At 37.5% G+C, this 25,087-nt stretch overlaps 3 protein-coding genes across 7 annotated transcripts; 1 reads left to right on the top strand and 2 right to left on the bottom strand.

Moving 5' to 3' along the window:
- Window positions 1-1,408: 1,408 nt before the first annotated feature.
- LOC105037933 (anoctamin-like protein Os01g0706700) lies at window positions 1,409-11,821 on the bottom strand. 4 transcript variants are annotated; one of them, XM_010913589.4, is made up of 15 exons: window positions 10,996-11,821; window positions 8,654-8,723; window positions 8,441-8,556; window positions 7,871-7,910; window positions 7,615-7,715; window positions 7,382-7,473; window positions 7,175-7,279; window positions 6,816-7,079; window positions 3,281-3,413; window positions 3,039-3,152; window positions 2,887-2,957; window positions 2,640-2,770; window positions 2,430-2,512; window positions 2,202-2,309; window positions 1,409-1,845 (listed from the first exon to the last, which is right to left on the bottom strand). In XM_010913589.4, exons 1-15 carry the CDS (start codon window positions 11,164-11,166, stop codon window positions 1,576-1,578), a joined length of 1,869 nt encoding a protein of 622 aa, XP_010911891.1. In that variant the 5' UTR covers window positions 11,167-11,821; the 3' UTR covers window positions 1,409-1,575. The 4 variants fall into 4 exon arrangements, with proteins under 4 accessions (XP_010911891.1, XP_010911873.1, XP_019702384.1 ...); XM_010913571.4 differs by having other exon boundaries at window positions 7,784-7,910; window positions 10,996-11,818; XM_019846825.3 differs by having other exon boundaries at window positions 7,784-7,910; window positions 8,646-8,723; window positions 10,996-11,043.
- A 3,296-nt stretch (window positions 11,822-15,117) lies between these two features.
- On the bottom strand, window positions 15,118-19,186 carry LOC105037924 (uncharacterized). Of its 2 annotated transcripts, none has more exons than XM_010913555.4 (7): window positions 18,670-19,185; window positions 18,507-18,592; window positions 17,378-17,456; window positions 17,246-17,305; window positions 15,788-15,912; window positions 15,569-15,640; window positions 15,118-15,425 (listed from the first exon to the last, which is right to left on the bottom strand). In XM_010913555.4, exons 1-7 carry the CDS (start codon window positions 19,129-19,131, stop codon window positions 15,323-15,325), a joined length of 987 nt encoding a protein of 328 aa, XP_010911857.1. In that variant the 5' UTR covers window positions 19,132-19,185; the 3' UTR covers window positions 15,118-15,322. The 2 variants fall into 2 exon arrangements, 1 of the variants encoding a protein (XP_010911857.1); XR_012139292.1 differs by lacking the exon at window positions 15,118-15,425 and adding an exon at window positions 16,545-16,657 and having other exon boundaries at window positions 15,566-15,640; window positions 18,670-19,186.
- A 2,582-nt stretch (window positions 19,187-21,768) lies between these two features.
- Window positions 21,769-24,547, top strand: LOC105037914 (putative pentatricopeptide repeat-containing protein At5g40405). The gene is made up of 2 exons (XM_010913548.4): window positions 21,769-24,115; window positions 24,251-24,547. The coding sequence occupies exon 1, from the start codon at window positions 21,895-21,897 to the stop codon at window positions 23,794-23,796; it is 1,902 nt and encodes a 633-aa protein (XP_010911850.1). The 5' UTR covers window positions 21,769-21,894; the 3' UTR covers window positions 23,797-24,115; window positions 24,251-24,547.
- Window positions 24,548-25,087: the final 540 nt, after the last annotated feature.

The following is a 25,087-nucleotide window of genomic DNA, read 5'->3' on the forward strand; positions in this document are numbered from 1 at the left end:
GACTTGGAAGCAAAGTCTCTGCAGCAGCACACTAATACATACGTGCGGAGAACCTCCACTGATCCGGACTTCAAACCCCCCAGAGTCCCAACAAGCAATCCAACATCGAAGGCCGTCCCATGGAATTCATCATAAAACTTGGAGCCAATTCCTATCAAAACCCCACGATACCACAATAAATTCGCCAATCACCTGTGTCGCATAGAAAGAAAGACAACTCATGTCAGGAGACAAGGCTCTGGCTCGGCCAGCGGAGGACGCCATCGCCGGCGGCAGCGGCTCGCGCTCGAAGCGTGCCCACTTCGACCGGTGCTTCTCAGGGCTCGAGTTCAAGATGGATTCGGGCCCGCTCAAGGAGCTGGACCCGGACAAGCTCAAGAAGGAAATCAAGCGCTGGGCCAAGGCCGTCGTCGCCTACGCCCGCCAATTGAGTGGCAGCTTTGGAAGCTCGCGCGACTCGAAATCCGATTCGCAGAGAGGAGGACCAAGTTGAGATCGATCGATGAAGAGATGATTCGTTTATTCGTTTGATGTACATAGAGAAAATAAGAAAGGCAGTCTTTTGATCACAGAAAGTAGCTTCCTTGGATGCTTTGCACATGGAGTAGGGCAATAAAAGCTTACTGTTTTTCATAGAGAAATAGGTTCTTTTTCATCCTTGTTTTCTCATCTTGGTTTAGACTTTTTCATGTATGCTTCGCTATGATTTTGAACAATTACCATATTCAATACGTTCATATTATTCTACTATTTTTTTTAAATATTATTTAGGTTGTCTGAAAGACTGAAAAAGGGTCTTTTGTAAATTAATCTCTAATTTTCTGTGATTGCATATTAATCTCTAACTTTTCTATATTTACATAAAAATTCTTGTAAAATTCTCCATTTCTACAAATGGATCCATCCACTACTTTTTATAAATTAAACTCTGGTAAGGATCAACCAAGATTACAGAAGAATACGAATGCCCTTAGATTAACAATGAATGAGGACACAGGACTTGGCAACCAAGGTACCAACAATAGAGCAGCATGGGTTAAAAAGTACAGAAATATCCAAAAGATATGAGACTAACACCACCATGAGAATATAAACAGAATATTCTGGTATTGTCTAGTTAACTTGATAGTTATATAAGTAATAAGTTACAATATTTCAGAGGTTTAAATATAAAAACTAAGAAGATGGATTAATGTGCAAATATGAAAATTTTCAGGAAATAATATGCAAAAATCCCGAAGGGAAAACCTGGTATGTAATGCTGCTTTTTTTGGGAAAAAAAAAAATCCTTGTTTGTCTGCTATCAAATGTCTCAAGCTGGTCTAATAAAAAATTTACATGATATAACAAAGGTTAAGTCACGCCCTTGGAACAAAAAAACCCAGTTAGAAAACCTCGCAACAAAAAGAAAAACAAGCTCCATTGGCTCCACTTAATTTACAAAATTAGAGCCCTGCACTATTTATGCTCGGATAATCTCAAAATTGCAATGCTGAACAACCACAAAAGGCAGCGAGATAGAGACTATCAATCAGACCAATCAACATGAAACCTTTCCCAATCTCTTTGCTTTCTTCAGTCTCTCTTCTTCTCTAAGTTGGAGATACTCCTTAGAAGTTGCTTAGAATACATGTCTCGCACTTGTACCACATTTCTTACACGATTTGCTTTCACCCATGCCGGCTCCTCTGGCACAAAATTAGAGAAGCCAAATTTGATAAGGAGAAGAACATGCTCCATTATAAGGATTGCTGCAAGCCCAGGCTCGATTCTCCACTTCCCCTCCTGATCGTACAAGCAAACAAGCAGTATACAGTTGGTGCAGATTGCTGTCACAATTAGAAACTGAAACATGATGAAAGAATCAATTAGGTGAACAGAATAATATGAGCACAAAGAATTGCGATCACATAACAGAACCGCATTTCACATAATTTTTCCTATTTGCCAATGCTCTGAACCATGGATCAGGAAAACCAAAGACAACCATTTAGCGCACCTAAACATTCATGTTAAGTAACGCTTTGAACCTTGCAATTCTCTATTGTGTGGTGTGAGAACTACATCTATGACAACAAGGTTATAGTCAAGTCACAGAATTTATTTCATCTCCACCTCCATAACATTTTCTTGCCTCTCTGATCACCAATATTACACAAAAAAGGTTTATGCAATACCATGTTCTATAATTAACACCAAACCTGGAATATGTTCAACCAAGCTCCAATTGTTGCAGAAGCACGAGGAACAGGTCTCCGTAACATAACAAGTAGCTTCAGAGCATCTGTTCTGATTTCCGTGATATTATTCTGCAGGAGTTCAAGCAAAATAGTGTTTACATGGAGACAAACATAACCATCCAAACAAGGATGTCTATATATACCCACAACATGGAAAATATGATCTGGGGCAATCAGAGGGATACGTACCAGTATAGCAAAGCAGAACACAAGAGGGAATGCAGATGCAAACATCATGATCATTCCAAATTGCAAAGCCAACTCCAGATAATCTGCAATAGGTGCCATGTTTTTTTTTTAATGTTTGGACAAGACTCAGATTGAGAATGTTTTGTCGGGACAACTCAACAATAAGATTATAAAAGTGTCCACAAAAAAATATCTATAAATGATAACTACCATCAAATAAGCCATCTTCAAGCTCCTTCCCAATGCATGCTGTGTAAGAAGGTTTCAGATACTCTTTTTCCACTCTGGTAGTCAAGCGTATTCTCTTTCCTCCTGATGAACCTTGCTCGTGCATTTTCTTGCTTTGTAAAACATAAAGATTCATCAGTTTTTCTTCTTTCTTTTGAAAAATAAAAAATACAACAAATAGGGAACAAAAATACCCAAATGTGTAGTAAAAGAATATCACGATGCTTACTGAACAGCTTTGTATTTCTTATAGCTGTACTTGAGGTAGGGGTAAGCATTCTCCATCAGATTTTCCAGTACCTAAATATCAGCTAACCATTCAATAATGGGATTAGCAGAAAGCCAGGTAATATTAGAAAAGCATAACTACCGAGGCCATGCCTGAGAAACAATAAGGCGCTGAATCAGGACTTCACGAAGAGTTGTCAGGTTGCGATGCAACAGGGCATGGTAAAACAATCCAATATATGACTGCATAAAATAAAGGCCAAAAACCTGCACAAAGAAGAGTTACACATAAACTTGAAAGACTGCCAACAAAGAAAGAGAGCCTGCACAATAAAAAGTTACACAAAATATATATGCCAACAAAAACAAAGGTATCCACCACAAACTAGGTTCACCTTGTAAACCAAACTGGCAGAACTAGACTCCTCGCCTTGATTGTTTTCATAATTAATAAGAATGACAGACATTTTGCCACCAATCTGTGTATAGTATTGAATTGCCAAAAGATAGACAGCCGTCAGCAAAAACCTGCAGCACGAATCATTAGCATATAGGAAACCATATTTCCAGACTTCCCAATAAACTTTTATATGAACACGAGTCAATTAATGCTTTCATAATCCATGAATACTAACACAAAGGACAATCGCACAAGCAATCTTCACTTCAACTTTATCATGATTCTTTGTGACGTTGAACAGATATCCACTATAATGGCATTTAGAGATGTTAGCTTCATCCGCCATGCTTCAGTAAATAGCTTCATGCAGTGAGAAGGGAAATCTATTTTATAAGGAAATTATATTGATTTGACTCTCCAATACTGCCATCATGGACGGGAAATCTATTTTATAAGGAGAGTATATTGATTTGACTCTCCAATACTGCCATCATAGTTATTGCAGTTGTTCGTACAGTGTGCCCAAGTAAAGCAGACATATATTGACAGCTCTTTCAGCTGGACCGTCCATGGCCAAACATCACACAAATCACTCATATGCTTTGCATGTCATTGTTTTGTATCTCGACCATTACACCATACCGTACCAAACCAGGCATTATAAGGCACCATACTATACTGGTTCGTTACCAATAAGCCATATGGGAGGCATACTGACACTCAATACATCGAACCAGCCCCTTGCTGGACGTAGCGACACGACAACAAAGTGGCATTGGTATGTGGCCCATTACCAAGACAATATACCTTGATCTCAATAGTACTAGTTTGGCATTCCTGCTTCATCAACTCTGCCTCATCTCATGTCTTATTAGTCCTCACATACAAAAACCTAGCTTAATAAGTTTCTTACATAAATGAGTGCCGTAAAACTCCTTGAGGAGGTGATTTTTTCCGATTCCAATAAAAGAAATCGCTATGAGAAAATGAAAACCATTTAGCTTGGTAAAACTTTTACAAGCGTTTCACCTATAGACAGTCCATCAATTCACTTAATTTTGTGAACACGTCAAAGCATCATCAGAAATGACAAAAAGAGTTTCTAGATCAAGTTCTAAAATACAGAACGTAAAACTGGTATTATGGTAGCATTACTGTTAATGCAGCAGTGTGTCACTGTTGTTATGTCAACTGATATACAGTCTCAGAAAGCCAGCTTGAGGATTAAAAAAGCTTATGCCTCAAGGCAAAGATGATTATTATAAAATTTAAAAAAAAAAAAAAATCCTCAGGGTACCTTGGGGTTAATGCTGCTCTTCGAATAGTGAGACTTACCCTTTGCAATGATTCTTGAGGCAGGTAAAGTTATGTACCCAATTATGTGTTCGTATGATACTTCAATATGGCAACTCATCCGATTGTTTTCTTTTTTTGTCTACTCTAAAATTTTTAGTTAAAATAGAACTAATGCTATGGTCAAGGCCTTCAGGTCTTTGGCCTTTAGCAAGGGCAATCAATGATGTGGAATCATTAATATATCTAGAACTATTTGAATTTAATTTCTTAGGCTTGCAGCTCAAAGTGCCTCAAGCCCTATTCCCATCTTTTTGGTGGAACAACCACAGTGGCTTTTATTTTTATTCACTGCAGGCAACTATACCATTCAACATTCACATCTTGAATAGTAATTAACAATCATATAGACTTGCTGCATACTACCACTTAATCCACTGTGGTTTAGTCATATTCAGGACATCCTTTTTCATTACTTGCAAATCTTTCTGAAAGATGGAACCTAAGTGATGCCTTATTGTGTCCTCAATTCCACATACGCTCATTTAAAATTGCAACCTTTTACTGAGTTTCAATACAATATTCACTATTTTTATAATCAATATTTTCCATAATTTGAATAAAAAGTCCAGATTCTCTTTCACCAGTTACATCCAGTCAGCTATGACCCTATCTTTTTTTACAGCAGCAAACCTAAACTTTGAGACTGCTCTACATTAGATCATCCGTGAACTTTAAGGGAATTTCTCTTAGGCTTTTGAAAGTGTAATAGTATAATCCCTTCCTTCAAAGTTTCACCACCATTTACTTTAGCATCTCATCTTTGCAGTGTCATATCATGCTCATGTGATGATGGTGTAATTGTCACAAGTTTTAGTTTGTGCCCCAATGCTATTGGATGATTGCAGAACCTCCAAGGTATCCCTACTCCATCCACTCTAGTTTAATCACGCTAGACCATTCTTGTCCATTATTTTTTATCTTTTAGTACAATAAAGCAAACAATATCAATTGGCACCAACTCATTGACATGCAGCCAGTGCCATGCTGGTGCCACTTGGCAGTGAAGCATTGGCATGTTATTACCATGTTGTATTGATCATGCTATACGGCATTTTAATCCACAGATGAAACTATAGGTCTACAATAATTATAAAAAGAGGATCTTCAGTATCATCTTAATAAAGACCAATTGCCACATACTGCACCGTGCCTCTTTAGTCTTTCTACTTGCCATTGCTCCTTCACATAAACCTTTATCGTCGTCGATATACTTACACAGTGCATCTCTCTTCCTTGCCCGCAAAACACACTAACCTGGTACTCTTGCATATTCTTTTCGAGATTTTTTTTTTCCAAAAAAAAAAAAAAAAATCCTTCATCTTCACTCTAAACTTGCAAGTTAAATGCCTGCTTAAGAAAATCACCTGGATACATGACCTTCTCAAGACATAGGTAAATCAGATCTCTAAAATCCTTGGAACTTGCCCTAGACTACTTTCCATCCCCACTCTAAAGGTTTTGTATATCTCATAAGTCCAATTCCACAATAAAGTGATTTTATACACCTCCTTCACTTGTTCTTGATTGGTGTTTATGTGCTTTTGTCCATTCTTTGGTGTTCTTCCTAGTTGCCTAAATTTCATCAAGATATATTTGGTAATTAGACCAAATGTAGTCTGTTCCATTGTTTACCTTTGTTTTACCATATGGCAAATTAAATATTGTTTTATCACATAACTATCTCCATACTAAAATCTTGCATTCTTTCGATCTCATTACTCAAGTTTTATTCTTAAGTGAATTAGATAACACTTAGATCATCTTATTTAGCTAGTCATGCACTTTGATAGAAAAGTCTGAATTCTCTAATGGTGCAAAGTAAATGCAACCTATGGAAGTGTTCAGTATGTACCAAATTCTCTAATGGTGCAAAGTAAATGCAACCTATGGTGTCAGAAAAATGTTCAAGTGTTCAGCATGTAATCAACATGGATGATTTAGAAAAAAAGTGGGATTGGGGTGTAGGGTGGGTGGTCATTCAATGTTCATTAAAGCAAATGGTTGTGTAAAGCAGACAACATGAATTAAATTATTAAAGAATCAATATGAATCAAACACAGGGGGAGTATAAATTATCATATAAGTATTATCATTCAATTGCATGTTATCCAAGTTTCTCAAAACCTTAAGGCTTTTGTAAAATTTAAAAAGGAAATTGCAGCCAAAAATCTTACTTTAAAGTATAAGATTCGGTGATCTCATATAGATGAGCATAAGCCAATTCAAACGGCAACTGAAGACAAATGATAGCCAATGCAACAACTGTATTATTTCTTATTCTTAGTAGAAGTCCAAGCCACTCATCTCTTTGTAATATTTTTTTCTCTATTGGCTTATTGGCATCAAAATTCTTTTCATGATCTGCATGGACACGGTTCAAGGAATTCATTTCAGTGTCTAGAGCCTTGTACTCAGAGAGTGAATAGTTTATACCCCATCTGCCAGAAGTGGGCGAAAAGGCATTAGTCCTTCCTTCATAAGCAGCTAATGAATCTTTCTGTCAATATTCTAAGAAACAGAGAATAATGTTCACCTGGCTAGAAGTGCTGAATTCTTGCGCTTCCAAAATTGGAAGAAAAAAACAGCCCATGAAATGATGAAAATGAAGAAAGCAGGAAGTACAAGTAACTGCATTGATCTGTTTTTTTATAAGCCATCAAATTAATCAATTCTATATTTGTCGCATGATATTCAACATATAGAAGCAGTACACAACATTCTTAAATAAGAAATATCATACCCAAAATCAATCAGCTGCAGGGCAAGTCCGAGTGCAGCTGGAAAAAACAGCCACCGAGTGTACATTCCAAGAAAAGAAAAATATGTGGCAATCTGCAATATGGAATGCCAGAAAAGAAATTGTGGACAGAGAAAGACTAGTGATATACAGTCAAATATCAGATAGAAAAATCAATGAAGAGAAGGCAAAGATAATAGAAAAGTCTAATTGGATTGTAGACTATAAGAACTAACCTTTGTCCCATAGTATAAATAAATTTCGTCAACCGGCTGTGATGTGAAATCCAACCAGTTAAGAGCCCAATTTTTCAAAAGCTGCTTCCTCTTTTTTTCATCTGCATGCAGTAGTATGCTATCAGTCAGCTGCCATTAAAGATTACATAGGTAGTAGAAATTAGCGTACCATGCAAGGGAAAGACTTGTTTAACAATTCCTTCATCTTCAAATCTTTTTAGTAATGATTCATTTATCTGAATTCGTATCTCTTTACCATCAAACTTTAATGTCAGATCTGCCTCTGTCCTGTTCACCTGATGACATGGCAATTATAAGATGGAGACATTGTGACAAACCCTCATGCAAACATGTTGCTGAAATGTAACTTTTAAAACCTATGAAGGGCTTTGACTTTCCTACAGAATGAATGGGAGATATTTGAGGCCTGTTTGGAAAATCCAGAAAGATTGAGCTGGATTTCCTATTTGGGTTCTAGATTGGGCAGTCTATTTAGGTAGGGCCCAGATCAACCCAGTACTCCTCCAGCCCAAATCCTATGGGAGGGAAAAAATGACACCCATGAGTTTTTTTTTTCCTTCCTACAGAACAACAGGCCCACACATGAGTTTTAGGCTAAGACCAGGTTGGGTCTTTAGAAGAATATGGGCTGAGCAGGCCAACAGGCCTGATTCCTGCAGGATATTCCTGCAGGAATTCCCAAATAGGCCCTCAGTCTTTGACTAAAACAATCTTGTTTGAAGGGCAGATATCAAACATATGCATGCTTCATGAAGTAGTATACACAAAGAGGGAAAGGAGCAGGCAGGGGAGAGATGAGGCATACAATTCTGTAAATCAAATGATGGAAACAGCGAAACCGCTCAAACCAGCTGAACAAAGATCCATCTGGCTGCGTCACAAATGCTGTAACCTGGTCCCACTCAAACTGTAGCTCCATTCCTAAAACAGAATCCAAGATTATAAGGCCATAAATGAGTAAATTCATGGAAGTCCAGGTAGCCTAATAAAATTAGAAATGAAATTCTTACACAATTACCAATGTAAGTCAACTTTTTTATTTGCAATTCAGTTGCAGCTCTTCCCAAAGTTTCCGGTGGTGCTGCCAGCTGAAAGGACAAAAAATTAGTAAGCAAAGATGCCTCATGAGTGAGAAGGGGGGTATCTACAATGAAAAGAACACTTAAATCTGCAGTTAATAATTATCACTTTCAAGTTAGATGTTCCAACCTACAGCCACTGCTTTCAACCATAAATTTAAACTAACCAATCAGATGTGACTCATCATTTGATAGATAGGTAATAATCAGTGAAAATAATCACCTATAAATACAACAATTGTTTAGCAAACTAGTTATCAATTAATGACCCACAATCCAGTTCGCAAAGAAAGAATTGCTCATATGACAGAGCAAAGTTGTCTACGCCATAATAGGGCTGAAAACAGATTGAATATGAACTGGATGCTGGTATATCCCTATTTATATATGTATTTTTTCAGAGAATATGAATATAAATACGGATATTAAACAGATATCAAATTAGTATCCATATTTATTCCAACAGATATGAATATGAATCGGCTATTAAGCATATCCAAATTTATTCTAAAATGGATAAGGATACTAGTTGGATATTAGTTATATTTATCTGTTCTCTATCTAAATACGAATATAAATTGGTAGTTATTAGGATATAAATCAAATCTTGGGTGGAATTCAATAACAAAAACTAACATGCAACAATCATAAAGAAGGAAATGGAACCCACTACCATATTGCACTTAATGCACAGGTAACTAGGTATAGGTCTAAGGCTTAGTTACTAAACTTGCAAGAAGGCCAACCATATATTACATTTAAAGAATAAATGAAAAATAAATTAAAAAATCATATGTGCATGTTGCACGAGTTGTGTGCTAATATATACTAAAATGTAGGCTCTGTTTGTGTAGAGCTCTCCATTTGCCATGTGAATGTACATATTAATAATGTTATTAATAGAACTCTTTATTTTGGATAAATAAGCAGGGCTCTTATTTAATATGGTTCATAATGATATAATATCATTAATAAGAAGCCTATTTGCTTATTAAATTGCATTAAATAAAGAATTTTTCATAAGTACTACGAAATTAATACAGAAATTAATGGCATTATTAATAATCATATTTGCTTAATGTATGTTGATATTAATAAAAATATTTTTATTAGTAATGTACCCTGCCCATATTCTATGGGAGTCATTGGATTACACTAATATTTTATTAATCTCCATTGCATTTTTATTATCATGATCTTACTTAAAAGTACAAGTACAACCACTAATGACCCTGTTATATTGCATTTAAATATCTCCTTGATAAAATAATTTTCTATTTCTTATTATATGCAAGATGGATCATGACCTTATTATTTTATTATTGACAGATATAGATATACTATTAGAATTTTATACAGTGATAGCACATTTTAATATTAATATCAAAAATTTATTTGAGAAAATAATTAGGCTCTTATATTTGTTATATTTTATCTTATTTCTGCTATGTATTCTATTATATAAAAATACATTCTATATTAAATTTCAAGAATAATTAGAAAATGGAGAAAAAATTGCATCCCATGCATTGCATGATTTTTATGCTAGTTTCTATCTAAATTCGATCCAAATCGGATATAGTCGGATATTAGCCAACGTATTCTCAGACCTACCCCACAAAATTAGGATCTGTGAATTGTAAACAAACTAAGCTTTTCCTGACAAAGAAACCAATAAAACCGTAAGTACTTTTTCACAAACAAGTTTTATAAGCCTCTTATAAAGTAGTAAAATAAAGAAGAGTGATAAGACTGATACACTTTCTGGTTAAGTAGACAAGAATAAATGGATCCAATATATAACCAAATGTTGCAAGCCTGCTTTCTTCAAGAGACAGCAGATCTGGAGAAGCAAAAATCAAATGCATACAGAAGAATGATATGGAAAGGAGTGCTTTTATTATAATAGAATCAGATCTCTTAAGCAACAATGTGCCTTCAATTAATATCTTTCGTTCTTGATGGACGCCTCAAGAAGATGCAAGAAATGTTTACGAATTCATCCAAAATCCCACATTAAGAGAGGTCGGCAATTAAAAAAAAAAAAAAAATCAAGCAGACACATCTTTTATGAATTCATCCCAAATGTCACATTAAGAAAGAACAGCAACAACAATCAAACGAACCAATCCTTATGAGTTCCTCATGAATCCCTTAAAAAGTTATAAAGGGAAAGAGATAAACAATAAAAAAAGAACCACTCTTGATAGACGAAAACATTATTTCCACAAAAAAAAAAAAAAAGGAAAAGAACGGTATTAGGAATCAAAAAAAAACAAACCTTTATAAATTCATCCGAAATCCCGCATACTCTTTCAACTATCAAACCCGCCGTCTTCAACTCCTGCACCAAAAACTCAACACAGTCGCGATTCTCATCGCCTTCCTTCTCCCTCTTCTTGGGCACCACGATCGCCACCTCGAACACGGGCTCCTCTTCTCGCCCATTCATCTCAATCCCAATATCATCACCGATTCCGCCTCAAATCAATATCCCAAGCCAAAGAACCTCCGAAACCAAAGCCCAAAGCTTTAACGGCAACCAAAAAAACAAAAAAGCATTGTTTCCAGCGGAAAAAAGAACCGTTTCGCCTCGCATTCCCTCAGTGGCGAATCGGGCATCAATCTTGATGGGAAAAAAGACGAAAAAACAGAGAATAAGCCAAAAAAGAAGAAAAGAGACCACTGGAAAAGGCGGAATGGAAGGAAAGAAGAGAACAAATTAGTGGGAATGATCCGGAAATGGGAATTTTTTCGAGGGGCGAGAGTGAAATAAGGGCAAGAGGAGGAAGGGAACGGAGGGCAGGAGAGGGAGAGGCGACTATTGGCAGAGAAGAGAGAGCCGTTGTCGCGGGTTCGGACAAATGGGAGCGGACGCCGCTTGTCCCGTTGCCCTCTCCGCCTTCTCGAGATATCGCGATGCGCTGGATAGCGGAGGCCAATTCGGGATGGAATAAAAGGTTGGGGATTTATCGAGGAGCGTCGAAGTCCGTTTAACGTTCTTTTCCCTCTCTCGCCTCAGGATTTGCTTTGCCAGCAAGTGGGGCGCATCAGTGTATCCGGAATGGGCGCGTGCGGAGGCGGAATCCCCGCATCCGTGTGCCGGCAGGCGTTTCGGGGGATAACTATAATGATGTTGATATTGGGAACGTTAACGGCGTCAAGTTAGCTTCGCGTTGGAAGTCACTGGAAGGGGATTGCAGGACGGCGGGAGGATAACGCATTGCTTTCTAGATATCGACTGAAATATTGGCACGTGATCGCACATAAGTGGCTTCGATGGAGTGCATGTGATTTCTTCTGAACAGAGAGAGGAAAAAAAAAAAAAAAGGAGCGCGGGGATTTAACTAGATATAAGAAAAATGATTATTTAAGATAAATAGTACGTATAAATATATAAAATTAGTTACACTCAATTATATTTCCAATCAGATCATGTTTATATTAAACATTGGATTCCATATTGATGGTTCAAATTATTGAATATAATTTATTATTTTTCAATTATTTATATATAAAAAAATATAAATTTGAAGATCGTCCACTCATACATCAATTAATAAAAAAATATATACTATATGATATTATTTTAAATATCTAAATTTTATAATTATTTAATATATAGATTAGAAATCTTCAAATAGTTTAAAAATAAAAAAATTATAGAGATATCTTCTAAGCTAGGGTAACTTAAATTTAAACCTTGAAAGTTTAAAAAATATCAATTAGTCACTTAGACTTTAAGTTCGTGATAATATGGTCCAGTAACCCATCTCTGTTATAAAATATTATCACGTAAAAATCACATAATAACTATTTTTTATAAAATTTCAGAACTATTCTACCCATTAACATAGCAAGGGAGTTTTGTTTTAATATGAATTGAAAGAAAGACGGAGAAAGTAGCACTTTAAAATCTATATTAGTGGATGAATGTCTTCATCTTTCAAGATCTATGTAGATAGATGGATGATAAAGAATGAAATGCATTAAAATTTATATAAATAAATAAATAATAACAAATAGAGTACTTTAAGATCTGCGCATGCAAATGAATGATAAAAAATGAAGTACTTTAAGACCTATATAGACATATGAATTATAGCAAAATCTATACATGCGAATGGATGATAAAGTATTTTAAGATCTATCTAGATGGATGGATGGCAGTAGTTTGAGATCCATGCGGATAGATGGATGATGAAGAATAGATTACTTTGAGATATGTAAGTAACAAAAGATGGAAACTTTGAAAACTATGTTGGAGGTTGAATGATTGATGATGAAATTCTTTAAGATTTGTATAGGTGGTGAAACGATAAATGACAAAATACTTTGTGATCCATGCAGGTGGATGGATGATAGAGGATGTAGTATTTTCATATTTGTATAAGTGGATGGACAATAGAGGATGGAGTGCTTTAAGCTTTGTATAGGTAGATGCATAATTGAAGATAGAATGCTTTAAGATCTATACAAGTGGATGGATAATAAAATGCTTTAAGATTTATATGGGCGAATGGATGGAAGAGCACTGAGCGCTTTGACATATGCACAGGTGAATGGATCACAAACGAAGTGCTTTAAGATTTATGCAGATAATAGATTACAAATAAAGTGCTTGGTGATTTGTGTAGGAAATAGATGATCAAAAATGAAGTTTTTTAATATTTGCACATGTGGATGGATGATTGAGACCGAAGTACTTTAAGATCTGTGCTGGCAAATAGATAATAAAAGATGTGACGCTTTGAGATCCGTATAAATGAATAAATGATAGAGAATGAAAAGTATTAAAATTTGTACAGGTAGATAAATGACCAAGAACAAATCTCTCTACAGCAAGACTTTTTATCTTTTTTCTAATTTCATTAATGTTCTAAACTTGAATGGATGTTTTAGTGGCTAATTGGCATTTTTTTAACGTTGGGGGTCTAAAGTATAAATTGCCCAAACTTGAATGGATGTTTCCATAATTTTTCTTAAAGATAAAATGATATCAAGTGACTTGAGATCCTCATCATCCAATGTAGACTTGGTCAATTGCGAATAGAAACTTAGGTGACAGTCGCCAGGTATGCATATATAGGCGATTGAATATGAAAGGATGGATCTACGAAAAGTTTTATAGGCGATTGAATATGAAAGGAGCAAGCAAGGAGCACGTCCCATGAACATGAAGTGGATTCTGTCAGAAGAAGCATTGGAGTCCCGTGCAAGTGCTCATGATGCTCAAGAAGTTAGTTTTCTTAGACTGTAATTTGCTGGGAGGTTTCCTCCTTTTGTAACCCCCCCCCCCCAAAAAAAAAAAAAATCCTAAAAATAATAAGAAAATGCGTTAGGAAAGACGGTGAAACATTAAAGGGGAAGTCTTTTGTGCTGGACTACCAAGCTTTTGTATACATATGTTCCATTCATAAAAGAGAACATTTGAATAATTGTGATCCTCTAGCAAAATATTTTTTCGGTAGGGTTGTAGATGAAAGACAGAAATCAAATCAATGAACCTAAAAGTCACTGTAAAGTGTTCATGTCCGGAATTTGCCCAAAAAGGTTGCTTGCGATGAGAAAAGGACAAACATGATATAGTAATAACCTTGTTCTCTGTAGGAAATGAGCAATGACTGTTTGCTTTCTATCAGACAGATATCGTGAATAAACTCATCGTCGTTCCTCCCACGTTTAGTACAGAGATATCTGTAGGAAAGGGCACTTATAATGTTTCGCAAGAGAAATAAAATAAGCATATTAATCAAAAGTAAAGGTATGCCATCAACATTTTTGGGAAAACTTTTGGAGGATCCATGACAATCTAATATTCTGGTTAAGTTGTTAAGAGATGCCTGAAATACCTGTACAGTTTTCAGACTAACATCCCACTGTAAAAACTTGAGTATGCATGATTTTGAGTAAATATGTTGTTCAATGGTCCATGTAGAGTCAAACATGAAATCCTCTTACTAGAAAGCTGCAACACAATTATATACAAAAATCTAGCATGGCCATGCAGGTATGGTGAGAAGGAGACAAGATTTTTTTTTTTTCTTTTCTTTTGGAGATGGGGGTGGGGTTGTGAACATCGAAGACAGTTTTCTAGTAGAGACACGTGGATTATGCCAAACAGTGGACCAAAGTTCTAAAAAAACTCAAACATTCCAAAGAATATGACCAGGGCACAGCTTTTTCACATACAAGGAAAGACTGAGATCACTAAGACACAAAAATTCAAAAATCAAGTTGGATGGCAAGATACATGGCAGATCAACACTATTTGGTAGTTATTATATCTCGAAGGATTTTTCATATCCTCCTTTTACATCTTCAGTCATGGGAGATCTATACTATACTTGCAAATACCTATACCCTCATGCTAAATGGAGCTAACATGACTATTGAGCAAATGGAAAGCATAAATCCCGAGCAATAGATATAGCTAATGACAATGTAAGCTACTCTTTGTTCAAACTAGCAAACAGTGGATCCTAAGACCAAAATACTCATCAATGTTATTGTGAATGTCACTTCTGGGAGAATCCCAAAGAACAATGTAGCTGCAGATGGAACAGAGCTACTTGACAGCAATTTACTTTTATAAATTAGAGAAAAAGTTATATCTTGTGAATGCTGCAGCCAGCATCCTCCGATGAGAAGTTCTCCTTCCAATTCTCAAATTCTGATCCCCCGAACACCACTTGTTTGATCCCTACATGGCTGTCAAAAGAAAGATCATGGATATCAGTTTTTGGTAAATCCCATTAATCGAATAGCATTCGGGAAAATTTATAATTAGCTTTTTCCTTAAGTATGCTCAAACAAATGTTAGTGCGGCAGAGAACAGCTAGATAAAAAGTTACTCTGAACTTATGCAGGTCAAGGCATTAATCAGCACATCCAGAAGCAATGGTTCACTAGTACCAATATCTACCCTGTTAAAATCATAGAAAATATATATCAAACTACAATAGAAGTTCCAAGAAACATTATTAAGCCTTGCAAAAATTTGCAGGCTGGGCATGCTAAAAGCGAATTGCATACAGATTGAGAGCACCAGCTAGTGTAAGAAAATATGCTACCATATGCGTGCTAAGTTGTCTTGAATCTCGAGATCGCCAATGTTGTAAAAGGTAGTTGGCGTCACATTTGCTCCCTGACTTGCATCATAACTTGGTCTTTTATTATCCAACGGTGCTTGTGATAACTGCATATATCAGAATATATAGGTCTAGCCAACATAATTTTTGAAAGAATATAATGAAGCCAAGTATAAGCTAAAAACAGAGAAGTTTGGCACACCATTCTTGAAAATCTATCTCCCATCTCATTCTACATAATTAACATCCTCCTACAATGACCTATTGACTTCATTTTCATCTCAAAAAATACATACTCTTCATCTTTGATCGAATAACAATTAGTGATTGACTATTATACTAGTCTTAACAATGGATAACACATACTTATACAAAGTTTTCCATGGTTGATTACCACCCGAAACTGAAACGATCTGCGGAATCTTACAACTCCACCTCCCCCAGCCCCCCACCCCCCAAACTAAAAATGCAGACACCCAAAAAAGAATGGATGATCGATGGAAGCTTATAGGTACAAAACAATTATTTTGCCATGATGTCTCAGACTATCAAGGGAACTCCATCAATGAGATTCTCCATCAATGAGATCAAAGATCATCAGCTTAAGGTTTAAAAAAAAAAAAAAACAACTACTGAAATGAAATTTTAACTGACTTCACACGCCTTACACATTGTCACAGTGCTGTTCATGAGAACTTGTCAACCTTGCAGGTCTAAAATAAAATTTTTGAGTTATTACCTGCTCTGTTCAACAGCAGAATGAGTCTTCTCACTGATATGCTGCCATACCCATTGGTTATATGACGAAGAAGAGGATCTCATTCTAATAACCAACTGTGACAGCAATGGCTTCTGTTGAAAACAAGATTTGCAGTTCATCTCGAGTTTCAAATACTACATCTGTTGATGGTGTTATAAAATCTGAGTACAACTTATTGCTCTTTAGACTACTACTTATCATTCATCTGCAAATTGTTAAAATGCATGCCAGAACCCTTGGGAAATAAGAGACCTGGAATAAAAGCTCTAGATTATTTCCCTACGACAAGATGTGGTAACTGACAGTGTTGACAGTATAATTCTAGATAGTATTAAACTTTATACCACACATTTTGGAAATCAAACTATTAGCATATTAAGCTTAGAAAGCAAAGAGTATAGCTAACTTTACCATGTCCTTGGATATGAACTTTCTACTTCTTTTAATCATACTTGCATACTAGAGAAATGCCTACAGATATGCATATACTTATTCCATGGTTATAAGACCAACCTCCAAGGAAACGCATCAAACATTTGACTTGTCATCTTCATTATTTACATCAGCAAGATGGTAAAACTCATTTTCAAGACTTGGCTTATATGAACTTTCAAGTTGTTCAATAATTCCTGTCTAAACAAACACAAACAATATCATACAACCATGATCATTATTCTTACTTGCATGTTCATAGAATTGCACCCACCAAGGCGCCCAACAATATGCCAAGCTCGAATAGCCTGCACACACAATAAATCAGCTAAATTGGGAAGATTGATGAACCTAAAGAAAGTCTGAAGCATTGCACTTACATCACAGATTAGTGACACATCTTTTGGTAATGGAGCATTGTAAAATTCAAACCATATATAGGAGTTTGAAAAATCAAACCTGGCACAACCCAACCAGAACAAACATGTTATCAAAGAGAGGTTTAGAATTTTAAATTCATAATTGATGAGCAGGAATATGGGAATGGAAATGTGAAATATCAGTGCATCAGCCATCAAGAAAAAGAAAATCAACTCCAAAGCAAGACAGTCGAGTCTAATTGAAAAGAATTGAGAAAATGAATCTGATAAAAAAAAAAAAACAAAATTTTTAAGTCTTTTTCCTAATCTAGGAAATCACCAAAAATCAGCCCCAAATTTTCAGAATCTATCATCTTTCCTAGCAACTCCAAAGTGATAATATTTTTTCTAACAAAATGGAATATCCTAGTTGTGTCCTTCATTTGTAGTTACTAAATTTTATTACCGTTCGATCTTCTAAAAGTGATCTCCTAGCGGTACTCCAGAATTTCGTGTTATCAGTCATGCTTGTTTATAGTTGCCAATGATATGTTCAGCAAAAGGCATGCAAAAACCTTGTCAAATTTTCAATGTTTTAATTTATGAATCAGAATATCTCACGAGAGGTGTGAATTATTTTCTCTATTTGCAAACATATCATCATCCAAAACCCCGTGTTCCATGCCCAGAGTTTCTCGGTTATGCAATTTAACATAATGCTACAGGAAAGCACCACTGCAACTTTCCCCAAAACATTTAAAGAGTCCAAACAAAATGCAAAAGGTAAGATTTGATCCAGGAAACAACATTTTTCTGAGGCATATAAATTACACCCCAAAAGGACAAATAAAAGACACAAAATTGCTTTACTCAACTGTCTAATAGCTAGAGAATATACCACGTTAGCAACATGACGGCAAGTATCCAGTCTAGCTCGATTATATTGCAAGCATAGAAATTTTAGATAAACGATTCTAATCGCCACTAGAACCAACTATGCTACAACTTGTATGAGTGCAAAGAATCAAATCATTGCCCATGCTCACTATGACAAAAGCAAAGGCTTTTCTTTCCCATTTTCTAAAACAAGATGATGAAGAAAGCTAAGAAATTTATTATAAAAAAAGGAACAGATAAGTAATAACTTTACTTGTTGAATGCTACTCTCATGGGTGTGGCGGACCCAGTTTTGGCTTGCACTATTTTGTTCCTCTTCCTTCTTATCCTCTCTTCCACCTTAAAAAGTTTTCGTTTTAATCAAAAAATCAATCTTGATGAAAACCTAGGAAAGAGAAATGAGGGCGAGAGATTACTCGAGCCTGGGCCTTCTGGGGATCATCGAAACAGCTACCAAGTATCTCCGCGATCTCGGGGTCTCTGTCGTAATCCTTCTCGTCTCTTCTCCCACTACGTACATCCGAATCCGAGAACCCTTTGCCTTCCCCTTCGCTATCCCCCTCATCTCCCCGAAATCCATCAGAAAATGGGAACACCTCCCTGTCTCCTACTTCACCTCCATTCCCTTCTTCTTCGTCTTCTTCTAATATTTTAGCTTTGACTTCCTCGAGTTCTTCTTCGATTGTTTTATCCCGCTTGTCAGCACTGGCTCTGGCGACGAAAGCGGGGTTGTGGGGTTGAATGGAAAGGCGAGGAAGAGAGACGGGGTGCAAAGGATGCGGAGGAGACGAGAGAATATGAGTATTCCGGGCGAGATTAGAGCCTGGAATAGCAAGGAGATGCGAGGGCGCGTTGGAGAGAAGATGGCGGATAAGCATCTTCTCTTCACTTCTATTCCAGATAGGTGCCGGTGGTCGGCACTCGGCATATTTTTATCATCAACAAACGGTATTTGAACTCGGACTCGAACTAGAAAATGCAGATCCGGTAATAACGCGGTCATATGATTTTTCATTAGCGCGTCTTTTAAGGGGTGGAGTTTTAAATTAATTATTTGGTAAAATAAAATGTCAATGTTAGTTCAAATTTTTAATAAATATATCAATTATTTTGACTCGAATATTTTTAATTTTTCTCTTTATAGATATCTAAAAAAAGGTTTGGACAGTTAGAAAAATATCATATGCATCCCACACATCTCAAAATCGAATGAATTGGACTCAATTTCAAAATGTTTTTTTTTGGGGGGGCTAAACTGAAGAGTCAATGGCTATATTAAGATGATTCAATAGCATTTACATGCAAATACATGGTACATAAGGCAAAAAAATGTAACGTATGGACCACACAAAAGGAAGGAAAAAGTCATGCGAAGTATGATAAAAAGTAGAAAAATGAAGGAACATAATAACTGAGAACATATCCTGACTGCATTACACATAATTAAATGCATGCAGCAATGGTCCCTGCGCAGAAAATGCAGGCTATTGAAAGAAGACTGTGCTGAAAAATGGTAAAGCTAAAGAAGTTCAGCTGGCCCAACAAATGAGAAGTAGCTGTGAAGCACTTGAAGAAGAACACAAAATTTAGAAAGCCAAGTGAAGTAGCATGAGAATGTCCAATATGATCCAGGAGTAGAGAATACGTGGTAAAGTGCTAACAGCAGACACCTGTGCAAAGAAGATGTGATATGGCCCAATAATCCACCAGAATCAAACAGATGAACATTGTAAAATATCTCCAGCAAAAGGCATAGACAAAACAAGCACTGCAAGAGGCTATAGATTGCAGTAGTCCATGGATTAGCTGGGAAATGTTGATATCTGATATGATACATAACCCATCACTGTAAGAAAGTAGAAGCAGAACACTGCAGCGAGGTAGCAGTAGAGAGAAGAGCATAGATAAATTCGGACCAACATCATAAGTATGATAAATTCCTGAATGAGAGAAGAATGCTTCAGGAGAGTGGAAGAGCTCGGAGTTGAGAGAACATATCCTGTCTGGGGATGAAATACTCATAAGTGATCCAAAACATAAATCATAACAGCGAGGGCTAAAACATAGAAGATAATTGGGAGCTAGCAGCTTGACTTGTAGATGAGAGAACCGGTGTTGTAAAAGAACAAGAGTAAAAAGACTGGAAAACATAGTAGACAGAGAATGTTACTGAATGCAAGAAAGCGATGTCCACGATGTTAGGAAAGCAATCCATAAAAATATGCTTGAAAACCATGCAGCTGCTGAAAGGAAGACATGAAGTCCACCTGCACAATTAATAATAGTAGCCAATGTTGGAAGCAAGGAGTTAGCCCCACCTAGTCCTGATATATTCAAAATGACAGCAGTGCCAAACAAAACTGCCGAAAATAACCAGGAACACCATAATAGGCATAAGTAGAAACATATGGCACCATAAAATATCAGCTGTATATAGAAGGTATTCTGGCTGGTGCGCAGCAATAGTCTGACAAAACCGTAGAAGCAATAATAAGCAGAAGCCCAGTAGCAAGTAACATTCGTGCCATGCATAACCAAGCCAGGAAACTATTGGGCTGTGCGTAGAAATTGAATTCTGTAACCATCTGCTTCTAGGATTTGAATAAACTGAGAATTAATAGTGGATGAAGAAGTCCAGCACAGATCCCCTTGTAAAACTCGACTTGCCATGTAGTTTGCAGCTTTGTTTGTTTCTCTATAAACATGAGTAATGTTGACAAAAAAATAGTTGATTTCCAAGCCCATAAACCCTTTGGTAAAGGAATATGCTGATATCTTTGAATAGAGGGATGAGATAGCCATATAGACGATTCACCTTCCAACAAAATTTGATTGGCTTTAAGCTGCTGCACAGCAACTTTAATTCCCAACCAGACTACAATAATCTCTGTAAATAATGCACATGAAGGATGAAAAAATTGACCACTAGCTTGCAGCAAACAAGTTGTATGGTTTTGAATAACATAACCAGTAGCAGCTTTAGTACATATGATAGATGCATCTAAGTTTATCCCAATAACTCCAAAAGGAGGGGGTAGCAACAAGACAAAGCGTTCCAAGGTTATTGAGAGAGGTTATAGATGGCAACTGTCCTAGTACATTAACGGAGTATAACATAAAGAAGTATAACATAAAGGAAGAAATAGAATAGAAAAATAAAGAAGTTTACTGGATCACTTGAATATAGACAACTGCTCATGCCGAAATACTTGATTGTTACAGATTTGCCATAGCACCCAAGCCACACATATTAAGAACGATTTCTACCTTTTCTCTATCATAGCTAAGGACAAATAATGTATTAAAGTTAACAAAGTAGTAGGGTGGAAACTCACTCTCCTTTATAATTTATAATTTATTTTTAATCTCAAAATCTAGGATTAAGTAATACATAAGAAAAAATTAATCTTTGAAAATAGTTGTCGAGTTTAAACTGATGTCGTCAGCAAGGTTGACGACATTATACTACCTATTTTACATGTAACACCCTGACTAAGATTTTGTATCACCGCCAGCCGTGTTCATCCTCCGCGAATCCTCTGCGAGTTGCGACGCATAGCAGAAATTAAATCTCCCTCCCCCGCCCTCCCTCCTGTCTCTCTCTCTCTGATGTCTGAGGCTTTCAGAGCTTAGCATTTTTGATGCGGTCGGGGCTTTCATGTCGATGTAGTCCGTTCTCATCCAATGCCCGCTTATCCTTTCACTGTTATTCTACAGCCCCCTACCATCCTATACTCTCCCTCGTCCCTACCTCCCTTTCGCTTCCCCAACTCCTCGAAGCCCATGCCCAACTCGTCGTTCGCGGCCTCGCCGCCAGCCGCGCCACCATGGCCCACTTCCTCGCCCATTGCGCCCTCTGCCGCTTCGCCCCGCCCCACTACTTCCACGCCATCTACGCTCGCATCGACCGCCCCAACGTCTTCGCCACCAACAACCTTATTCGCTGCCTTGCGAGGTCGGCCGCTCCTCGTGACACCCTCTTCTTCTACTCGCGGAGCCGCCGCGCTGGCGTCCCGACCAATAACTACACCTTTCCTTTCCTCCTCCAAGCTTGCAGCAGAACTCCGGTGGTCGCCGAAGGCGCCCAGGTCCACGCCCATGTCGTCAAGTTTGGTTTTGATGGAGATTTGTACGTCAGGAACGCTTTGATTCACTTCTATAGCTCGTGCTGCGAGATGGATGAATCAGAAAGAGTTTTTAATGAGTTTCCAGAGCGGCGGGATGTGGTGTCATGGAATGCGATGTTGGCAGGGTATGCGAGGACGGGGCGGATCGATGTTGCTGAGGAGTTGTTCGAAGGAATGCCGGAGAGGGATGTGATCTCCTGGAGTACTATGATAATGGGTTACGTTCAAGGAGGGATTTTGGAAAAGGGATTGATGTTGTTTAGGGAAATGGTAGACAGGGGACAGATGGTGAATGAGGCTGCTCTGGTTACGGCTCTTTCGGCATCTGCCCAGTTGGGCTTGCTTGAAAATGGCCAGTTTATTCACTCCACGATTAAAGCACGCAATTTCCCGATCACTCTTGCCGTTGGCACGGCACTGGTGGACATGTATGCGAAATGTGGAAGCATCAAACTCTCGAAACAAGTTTTTGATGGAATGCCGCGGAGAGATGTCTTTGCTTGGAATGTTATGGTTTATGGGCTGGCCACGCATGGACTGGGAAAGGAAGCGCTCGAGCTCTTCCAAAGGTTTCTCAAAGAAGGGCTCCGTCCCACAAGTGTGACCTTTGTAGGGGTCTTAAATGCATGCAGCCGTGCTGGTTTGGTTGCTGAAGGCCGTCAGTACTTCAAGTCAATGGTAGAAGATTATGGTATTGAACCAGAGATGGAACACTATGGCTGCATTGTTGATTTGTTAGGACGTGCCGGTCTTGTGTCTGAAGCACTCGAATTGATAGAAGGGATGAGTGTCTCACCGGACCCAGTTCTATGGGGAACATTGCTCGGGGCATGCAAGATACATGGATTGCTAGATTTGGGCATTGCTTTAGGGAATAAATTGATTGAGCTAGACCCTTCCCATGATGGGCATTATGTTCTTCTGGCTAGTATATATGCAAAAGCAAGGAAATGGGAGGACGTCATTAGGGTTAGGAGATTAATGTCTAATCAAGGAACTAGTAAGGTTGCTGGTTGGAGCCTGATTGAGGCCCGTGGAAGGGTTCATACATTTGTGGCAGGGGACAGGGAGCACAAGGATTCTTCAGAGATTTACATGACGCTGGAAATGATCGGAAGGAGGTTGGCTGAGGCTGGTTATTTTCCGGATGTGTCATCTGTCTTCCATGACATTGGGGATGAGGAGAAGGTGCATGTTATTAAGGAGCATAGCGAAAGGTTGGCTATTGCTTTTGGTATGATGGTGGTTGACGCAGATCTTCCAATTCGTATAGTGAAGAACTTGAGGGTCTGTGGTGATTGTCATGAGTTCAGCAAGATGGTGACAAAGGTATTTTGCAGGGAGATTGTTGTGAGAGATGGAAGTAGGTTTCACCATTTTAAGGAGGGGAACTGTTCTTGTCTTGATTATTGGTAAGGAATTGTTATGATCATTTAGTCAATGTGGGATTAAAACTGATGGTTCGGGAGCATTTTGCTCTTGGTGGGAAAAATGAGCAGTAATTACTTGATCTTGTGCATCGAGGTGGCGGTACTAATAGATCATGGTCTTTGTTCCATATCATCGCAATAGAAGTGGCACTGCCCCCTTTGCCTTTATGTCAGAACAGCTTGTCTTGCTATTAGGAAGGTTTTAAAGGGTGGTTGTTGGATAATTCAACTGCAAACTAAGCCACAAGCTATATCTTGACAGTGATGCAACTTTTCCATGTGACTGGTGCAATTGGGTTCAAAAGGTGCAGTAAGCTTAGTGCAACACCTCAACTAGAAAGTTGTAAAAGATGCCCAAGCTTTCTGCCACAGGCATCTTTCTTTTGATTGATTATGCTATCTCATTACAGCTCACTGCTGTTCTATTGCATGTTTTTCAGGTCCAGTGCATAACCACTCGTTGCTGCAGCATCTGCCCTTGAATCATTTGACTTGCATTAATAATTCCTAGTGGTGGTGCCGAATATTATCTGACCTCTGGATTCAGAACGGATGTGGAGAGGCGGAACTAAAACTAGCGAAGATAATGAGGAGCGAATAAGTGAAATTCTTTTTCAGATAATGGAATTATAATATGCTCGAGTAGTAAAGGCTGCTTAATTTGTAGCCTTGATTGATATTGGGAAGCTTCTGGCCCTACATGCATCTGGTAATGAAGCGAAACTTTAGTTGATGCATTAGTAGTACTTAATGGATTATTAAGTATGATTGTTTATCTTGATGACTGTAAAATGATTTTTCCCTGTAACCACACAGATATTTATTAAATTGAATGAAACTAGTCATCTAACCTCTGAACTATTACCCAGTTACTATTCTGCAATTCTTTTTGGTTTTCATGTGCTTCTCATGTTTTCCCATTGAAGCTAAGGATTTCCATGGTATTTTCAGAGAGGACTAACTACTGAGTCATGTTTTTCCATTGAAGCTAAGGATTTCCATGGTATTTTCAGAGAGAACTAACTACTGAGTCATGTCAGTGGCCAAAGTGGATTCCTTTAAGGAGATGGATGACCCGTGAAGATGTCACATCCACTCGAAAAATATCTTCCTTTTCTTTTTTTTGTTGAGATGGCTAAGTTATGCTGTCGTCCTGTAAATCTAGTCTGATGCTTCATAGTACAATAGATCCCGCAGTGGTGTCGGGATTGATGTGGTAGAGTTCCAAACAACTAACCCTTTGTGGCTGGCTATATATGCAGCAATCCAGTTTGTAG

Source organism: Elaeis guineensis, chromosome 2, assembly GCF_000442705.2.
Source record: "Elaeis guineensis isolate ETL-2024a chromosome 2, EG11, whole genome shotgun sequence".
Taxonomy (NCBI): Eukaryota; Viridiplantae; Streptophyta; class Magnoliopsida; order Arecales; family Arecaceae; genus Elaeis; species Elaeis guineensis.